Here is an 8,855-nt window from a genome sequence, read left to right on the forward strand (position 1 = left end):
CTGCTAAGCATTCCAAATGTAATGAGTACTTTTGGGTCTCAGGGAAAATGTATGGAGTAAAAAGTAGATCATTTTCTTTAGGAATGTAGTGAAGCAAAAGTATAAGTTGTCCAAAATATAAATAGTAAAGTAAAGCACAGATACCCAAGTATGTAAGTGCTTTACACCACTGTAACTTACACACACATACAGAACACACACACACATACCCAGAACATCTGCATGGTTCAAATAACATTAGCATTACTATGAAACATGTGGTTGAATATATTATGAATTTCAACAACACAACAACACTATTTTAAATTGGCTGTTTCTCGCCTAACATAAATTATACTGTATTACGGCTTTTTTCTGTGTTTTATGTGAGATGTCTTTCATGAAACACCTGATAATGTCACTATACTGCAGCTACTAAGGCTATAAAGGCTGTAAGGCTGGGAGTTCCTTTGTTTAGTTCCCAATTTGCTCTTTTCACCTTCATCACACTGTGCAAATGGAACGGAGTTAAGAGCATACTGTAAGTTCACTCCACAGCTATCTTGAAATGTAGTGGATGGAGCCATCCAATTAGTACCTTTTGGATGTCTCAAACTGTTGGAACGATGTCAAGGAAGGGCGGTCACATGTGTTAGCAAAGCAGAGGTTCCAAGTTCGAGCCAGGTATAAGACAAATCGGAGGGGATGTGGTACTCACTAAGCAAGCAACGTGACATCCGTAACAGTGGTGTCGTGACCCAGATGCGCAGTTGGGCTTAGCTGAAGAAAGGTTCTCCTCAGAGTGTAAGATACACAAATGTTATAGCTAATGGCTAATCTACCACAGTAAATGTAATATCTGTCTTTTCTAACCCAAAATGCTACTTAAATAGACCCGTTCAGCCAGTGAGGGAGATGGAGTGAACCCTTTGGTGTGTTCAGTAAAGACATGAAACCGTGTGTTATTAGTTTAAGCATACTATGTTTGTCTATTGTTGTGACTTAGATGAAGATCAGATCAAATTGGATGACCAATTTATGCAGAAATCCAGGTAATTCCAAAGGTTCACATACTTTTTCTTGCCACTGTATATCTACTGTATAAGCAGGGTACACTGTAACAGAAAACTGTCATTTTTTTGTTTTATCAACAGTAAAATACTGTGAAGCGATGATAGTGTAAATTATTGTGCATATTGTGGGCGGGGAAATAATTGCTATTTTGTGGTTATAGTGCCCCATCGATTTAAAATGTATAGGGAAAGAGTTGCAGCAAGCCTTAAAGCTTTAATGGTTGAGCATTTTGCCATGTCCTGTAGGTCTGTTTTTCCCCAGTACTCTATGCCAGGTTGGAGGCCTATTTTAAGGCCTCTTGAAGTGCAAGTGATGTAAAACACAAAATATTCCTTGATATGCTGTACTGTGTAAACACATTAACTAGAGGACAACCTGCTTGCACCTATCCCCTGTAATGTCAGTAAAATACTCTATTATATAATACAGTCATTTGTATGGAATTGTACTCTGTGTCACTACACAGTACTTGCTTTGATACTGTATTACGATTACAGTAGGTATACTGTAATATGAAATACAGTAACTTACTTGCGAATTAGCTGTCTATAAATTACTGTCAAATTCAGAGCATAACGCTACAAATTCACAGTGATGTGATAGACCACCTCCATTAGAGGAATACAACAGAACTTGAGCAATGTGTGTGAAAGAGAGGGGGTTGAGCAAGTGTGAGAAAGAGCTAGAGAGAGAAAGAGAGAAAGAGAGGGAGAGCTAGAGAGAGATAGAGCTAAAGAGGGAGAGAGAGAGAGCGAGAGAGAGAGAGAATCGTTGTGCAAGTGTGTGAGAGAGGGGGAAAAGGGGAGAATGGGACAGAAAATGGATGAGAGCAAGAAAGTATGAAAGAGAATGATGGAGTATGTGCAAGAGAAAAATAATGAGAAAGAAACCTGGAGGTAGTGTGCCAATATCTTACAGATACAAAGCCTGAGTCTCAAATGCCAGCCTATTCTTACACAATACACTACTTTTGACCAAGCTACTTTATGATGTCATAAGCATGATATGACAGGTGTCAACTGTCAAGTACTTTCATAAAAGATAATATCCATTATGAGCAGCTATAACACTGTGATATTGTATGTAGTGATGTACTGTGGCTAGTGAGAGAGATTGCCAGAAGACCTGTAGAGTTGCTGTGTGTTTCATTGCCGTGTTAGATGACTTGTCGGGGGTCACGTCTCTTGATATGATAGCCCATGCAGTCTACAGTCATGCACGATGGCAGGCTTTAGCTTAACACAAACCAGGGTCAACTACATTTCAACTCCATTGATTCACATGTTGAATTTAAATGTAATTGCTTGGCAACTGAAGTCAATTGATGTTGAAGTGATGGAATTTAAATGGAAACGATCCCAGTCCTGTGAAAAATAGTTTAACTCAGGAATGGCCGTCTATTTTACAATGAGTAGAGCGTTGACAGTGAAGCTGGTGTGGGTCTGAATCCGTTAGAGCTGATCCGATAGTCCTCTGGTCACGGAGGCTCGCCATGAAATCACTCAACCCTCTATGTGATTCAACCAGCTGCACTGTATGTCTGTCTGCATCAGTCTACTGCTTTATAAATACTTTGCATGGAGCAAAACACATAGGGACAGAGAGACAGTGATAGAAACAGAGGGACAGACTGAGAAATTGTTAAGGTGACTGAGTGACTAAAGATGATGGCAGCAGCTGTGATCACAGTGTGTGTGTGTGTGTGTGTGTGTGTGTGTGTGTGTGTGTGTGTGTGTGTGTGTGTGTGTGTGTGTGTGTGTGTGTGTGTGTGTGTGTGTGTGTGTGCGCGCGCGTGTGTATACGTGCATGCGAGTCTGATGTCTGTGTGGTCCAGTTGGAACTTGTGGCAGATCCCAAGGGGGATGCTAAATATATTCCCAGGTCACTCAAGATCTACTGCAAAATTTCACGTCGGTCCAGATTAGTGGATAGGGATGGCGGATGGGCGTAAGCCACGAGTTCCGGCTCTGAGGGTTGCATGTTCAAGGAGCACTTGTTTGTTAACTCTTAACTTCACCATTCGGAATTCATGCCTAAACTTAACCGTTGAGTTGTTTTTGTTTTAACCCTATCACAATCCTTAACCCTTGACCATTCAGAATGATTGCCTATAATTAACCTTCAACATTTGACTTTTATGGACAAACGTTGGATGCTGCAGTGAGACTGTGAGAGCTTGTTGAAATTTAGTGTTTGTTACATACAGGACAGTGAAGAGCACAAAACTCTCCCCTTTCCCTCCGCAGCCTCAGTTTGAACCAAATGCTGTTGTTGACAGAGAGCTGGTCCACACATCCACACATGCAGACAGACACACAAAGACCACTACAGAAAGGAACACAAGGTGTGCTATGGACCAGTATCCTACAGGCTGGTGTCAAGACTGAATACACTGAACAAAATGAAGGTCCTGAAATGGTTATTCCTCAGCTCTGACGGTTCCTTGGATAACTCTTGGCCGATAAAGAACCGTTGAGGTATGTGTGGGGTTCTTGACTTGGCATCTACGGTTCTTCAGAATTCTAAAAGGTTCTTGAAATGTATGGAAGCCTGTGTCCCTTTCATATCACACAGCAAATTGGCCAGAGTTAACTAGTGTTGATTTTTCAGTGTAAAATGTTAGTGTTGATCAAGAGTTAAATTAACACTGTAAAGAGTCAAGGGTGGCAGGTAGCCTAGCAGTTAAGAGCATTGGGCACGTAACAGAAAGGTCACTGGTTAAACCCCTGAGCCGAATAGGTGAAAAATCTGTTGATGTGCCCTTGAGCAAGGCACTTAGCCTTAATTGCTCCTGTAATTCGCTCTGGACAAGAGCAATGTAAATGTAGTGTAGCGATATCAGGGGTTGTGTTGGTGGATGGACGGTATGTGCCTGCGAGGTATCTGTGTTTTCTGGCTGCCAGGACCATGGACAGTAATGGGAAGTATTCCCCAGAGGCAGGGCCATGGACAGCTTAGGGGAAACTGCCAGACTGCAGCAGCACAGCCACACCTGTCTCCAGCTGTAATTAGAGACTAAACGGCAGACAGGTGAAACCAATCAGGGGCCTCTACTTAACTGCACCCTGGGTTTGCTTTCTTTGTATTTCCTTTGACCCCGGCAGGTGAACGAGGAAGAGGAGGAGGAGGAGGCGGCTATTGGAGAGACTGAACATACAGTGGAGCAGGAGGTTTACCGGAATAAAGGAACTGAAGATTTGAACAAGGAGTGAACCCCAAAGACCAAGAGTGGAGGCCCTTCCACTGATGGCGACTTATTTACTTTGTTTGAGTTTTGTATATCAGGAAACTTGCCCCTATCTGATTTAAAAACAACAACATGTTAACCCTTCCCGGGGACTGGTGGTGTGTGTTTTGTATGTGTAAACCCTTCCTTATCAAGATAAGGGTGCGAAAACCGTCACAGAAGTTACAGTAACACACATTGGTGTAAAAGAACCCCAGTGTTGCTGGTTAAGAATAGAGTTGAACCAAAACCATGCCAATCATTAACATATATTTTTTTCCCATAACTCTGTTTTGTACATTGATTAATTAATCTTATGCTACTGAAATATTAATAACAAATGTTTTTAAACAATTCCAATCCTGGACTTATTGCACCCATTACTGAAATGGTTGTTCCAGTTTAGATATTTAAGGTAGTATCAGATCTTAATCTTCCAAACCCCGGCAGTCATTCGGAATCCAATTCAAAATGTCAGATATGCCCACTCTGGCTGGATTCCAATAGGAATTACACTCTTTGCAAGCCACCATAATGTGATTTGCAGGCCAGATATGGCCAGTAAACTATTAGTTTCTAACCACTATATTAGGGTAAAGCTTTGTATTGCATTTTAAATACAACAAATTCATTTAGGATATTACTCTGTGAAGTCCTCAGGACTACACATTCACGAATGCAACAACCATGTCTCTATCAGTAGCAAACACAGTCATGGATGGTACTGGTAACTCTCAAATTTACTCCAAAGGTACCCTGGTAAATATGCAAATAATGCCTAAAACCCTGAAAGCAGGGCCATTCAAAACCAGTCATGGAGCGTCATTTATAAACCGTGCATAGGTACAAAATATACCCCAAAATGTGTGCCCACCAGTTTTCACGCAAAAGTTGGCATTCATTTTTTTTTAAGTAATTGATGTGAGAATGTGTTCACCTCCAGGCAAACTTTAGACTATGTGTATGCACATCTGCTAGTGGTTGAAATATTGTGTTGAAAGCTGGCAAGTAAATATTTTGTGCAAATGGTGAAAAGCTTATTCATAAAAAACAAAAATCAGGATAATATACTAACAAGAATGCCACCATTTGCCATTAGTGAGAAAAGTGAAGTCTAAAATAAATCGATATAGAAATTAGACACAAATATTATTCCTATTTGTTTTCATAACCATTGCAGAATGCAGTACGTTCCTCACATTTTTTGGCCTTGGTGAGTTAATATTCCCGAATGAGCCATAGAACAAATAACCATGTGCATCTCTCATTCAATTGTACCTTGTAGTCTAGTAAATAGATAGGTTTAATATATTTCAAGTTTTCCAATATCATAGGCAGTGCAGTTTACAATATCGGTATACAGTCGAATTACCAGTTGATATTTTACATTGAAGTAGGCCTATGTATCAAGTTGAAAGTTGTTATTGTCACGTGCACAAGTGCAGTGAAATGCCTTTATTACTTGCTCTTTCCCAACAATGCAGTAATGAATATCAATAATACTTTAAAAAAAGTAAAGTCGAACAAAAACAGTAATTCTGCAATTGCATTTTTTTTGTAGCCTCCCCTAGAATGTTTCAGAATTCGCGGGCAGTCCCTCATATTTAGTTTGGGGGGAAAGTTCATATACAACATTGTTGAATTCAAACGTTCTGCTGACAGGTCCACACCAATTTGCCATTGTTTACTCGTTCGGACACAGTCATTTTCCAGATAGAGCATAAAGTATTGCTAATACAGTAAAGAGACCGGTAGTTTATGTCAAATATTTGACATTATGTGTAGCCTACAGTATCGCGGTGCGTGCCTATTGCCTATTAAATCTCATAGACTATATCAAGGCAGGTCATATAAACCCAATAATCTATTGGTAAACTAAATATTGAAGAACAATTCATATTTTGCATTCCCTGTCCTAATAATTCCACTAATTCCAAATTATACAGGTGAATGGAGGCTCGTTCACGCGAGCACAGTTTTACAAATCCGATTTATAACGGGAAACATGCGTGCGCTAAGTTTTGTCTCAATATTTTGTACGTGGGCATTTTTGTATGGTTCTTCAAAGAACCATTCCATGTATGGTTCTTCAGAAACCATGCAGACAATGGTTCCCCTATGGCATCGCTTTCAAGAACCTTACTTGGGTACAACTTGCACTTTTATTTTTATGAGTGTAGATATAGACTATTTAGAGACAAACACATCTATTAACATTCTGCTACCCAAAACGAATTTCTGACTAATGTTCCCATCCCCCCTTATGATGTGACTCTATTCCATACCGGTTGGCGCGATGCACGATTCACTCCCGCTCCTGTATGACAACAAACCTCAGTCATGTCATGACGAAAATTGGTTTGTAATAATAATTGTTCTGTATCACCCCTCGCTATTTCCAGGTTAGTATAATTTATTTGATTACATTTTCTGACACCTGACACCAGCCCATTTCTCATTGGCAGTCAGGGTAGATTTTTATTATGGTGTGAGCATGTCAAAATCAATCACTGACAGAAGCAAATTAACGTAAGGGAATGCTGTCTTTGCCACATTTCACTGGATATCACATTTCTCTCCACATCAGTCCATGATTGATCTGAGAGACGGTCTCTCACACACACCCACGCACACACACACACACACACACACACAAACGCACGCACACACACACACACACACACACACACACACACACACACACACACACACACACACACACACACACACACACACACACACACACACACATACACACACACACACACACACACACAACTCTAGCTGTGAACAACAGCATGGGAAGGAGACACTTTGTTAGAAGTGGACAAATAGGTCTTCAGCTGAAACATTTAGTCAAAGTGCAATGCTGACCTTTTGGTATGAGGGTAAAGCCTCAGTCTTCTGACTACACTGGATCAATGGGAACTAGCTTAATTTATGGTCGAGAATGCAGTATTGATGTCTGTCAAAGGATGGGTAGTAGTCATGGTTTTTAAAGGGGGGGGGGGGGGGGTGTATTCCCAAGCGTGAGAATTTCTGAATAAGTGTGAATTGGTATGGTTTCTGGCATTGGGTTGGATTGTAGCTCGGCTGGATACATGAATGCGCTGTTGCTTTCTCTGCTGTCCCCATATTAATCATCTACATCACTGTATACACACATACGCGCGCGGGCACACCCAAACCACTTGTACACACACTGTATGACAAGTTATTGTAATTAATTTGTGATATACCTACGCATCTGCGCTAGGGTTGACTCGGTTGTCATACAATTCTTAGAAATAAATGGGACACTGATTACTACAATCAAAACATGATGTTCCAGCCCTTTAAAATGATATTAATTGGGAACCAATTATTATTACATCAATCATTTGATTTATTATTAAATTAAATTATAGAATATAATCATGGTGAAATGTTTACCAGTTGAGATTAACTTTGCTTAAAATAGGTTTTCTTGTCTCTGGTATTTGGATAATGAACGAAATATGAACGAATCGGTAGTTTGAGCGCCTATTGCTGTTGGAATGTAGGCTATGGTGAATTGGGTTTTGTGTCAGCTTCGTGAAAATGCATTGGCTTGGCGTATTTGGTCATTTCATTTAGGTTTTTGAATAAAAATAAATATAGGTGTCCGGCTCCTCACCTTTCTGTTTGACATGTTGCGGTTTGAGGACCACGTAAGCGTTTCCACAGGTGGTGATGTTTGTGAGTTCCAGGCTGGAGTTCGGCGTTCCATTTGACGCTGCGCCTTGCGCTTCCACACACTCCAAGAACACAGAGGTCTCGTTCAAGGTTTGTAAATCCATCTTGAGGTTTAAAGAGAAATGTCAAAAGTACTCATTATATTATTACTCGTGAGCATTTGCTGTGGTCATACGACTGTCCATAGAAACCCTAAAAACATGTGTAAGTAGCCTAAATCTTTCAAAAAAATACTCCAACCAAATTAAATGTTTGTCTGTAGATTTTTCTTATTTGTTTCCTAATAAACACATTCACGGTATCCTTGAAGTTGTCAGTTGCAGGTATGGGTTCATGAGTTGAGTGGATCTCTGCACTGCAGGAAGGCTGGGGACCCCGCCGTGCCGCTGCGCCTCGCCCGTTGGAGTGACTGCGGCTCGGACTGAGTGCAGAGTGCAGCGGTCGGGTAATATGGGGAAAGGCTGAGTGCATGGGGGGTGGGGGGAGCGCGGGATTGGTCGTTGGTTCTGTTTGCGGGTACGCTGTTGTGGGGCAATGGTCCTCTGGGGTAGAAAGTTATGAATGGCCAACTGAGTGCTCCAATGGCGCCCTCAAGTGGTGCGCAAATAACCCACATTGATTTTATAAGATTAGTATAATAACAATTGGAGTAGGCCTTCAAAATGAGAAAGCAGTTAGTAACGCTCATGTTGCAGGGACTCATTTATTACGATAGACTTCTACTTTATGACTTCAGGAGATCTATAGTCTATTATTATTGACGTATCTAATCATGTGTTTTTTAATGTATTTTTTACAGATGAGCCCTGAATTACATAAATTACTGAAAATACATACATCAACAAAACGCACAGGTGTTTTG

The 8,855-nt window shown here is 40.7% G+C and overlaps 1 protein-coding gene across 1 annotated transcript in view; it reads right to left on the reverse strand.

Moving 5' to 3' along the window:
* LOC135547412 (cholecystokinin receptor-like) overlaps positions 1–8,400 on the reverse strand; it is a 55,080-nt gene extending 46,680 nt beyond the window's left edge. The window contains exon 1 of the mRNA XM_064976416.1: positions 7,935–8,400. Within this exon, the coding sequence (XP_064832488.1) occupies positions 7,935–8,097 (163 nt within the window). The 5' untranslated portion in view covers positions 8,098–8,400. The remainder of the gene's footprint in view (positions 1–7,934) is intronic.
* Between the last annotated feature and the right edge of the window lie 455 nt (positions 8,401–8,855).

This window comes from Oncorhynchus masou, chromosome 10, assembly GCF_036934945.1.
Source record: "Oncorhynchus masou masou isolate Uvic2021 chromosome 10, UVic_Omas_1.1, whole genome shotgun sequence".
NCBI lineage: Eukaryota > Metazoa > Chordata > Actinopteri > Salmoniformes > Salmonidae > Oncorhynchus > Oncorhynchus masou.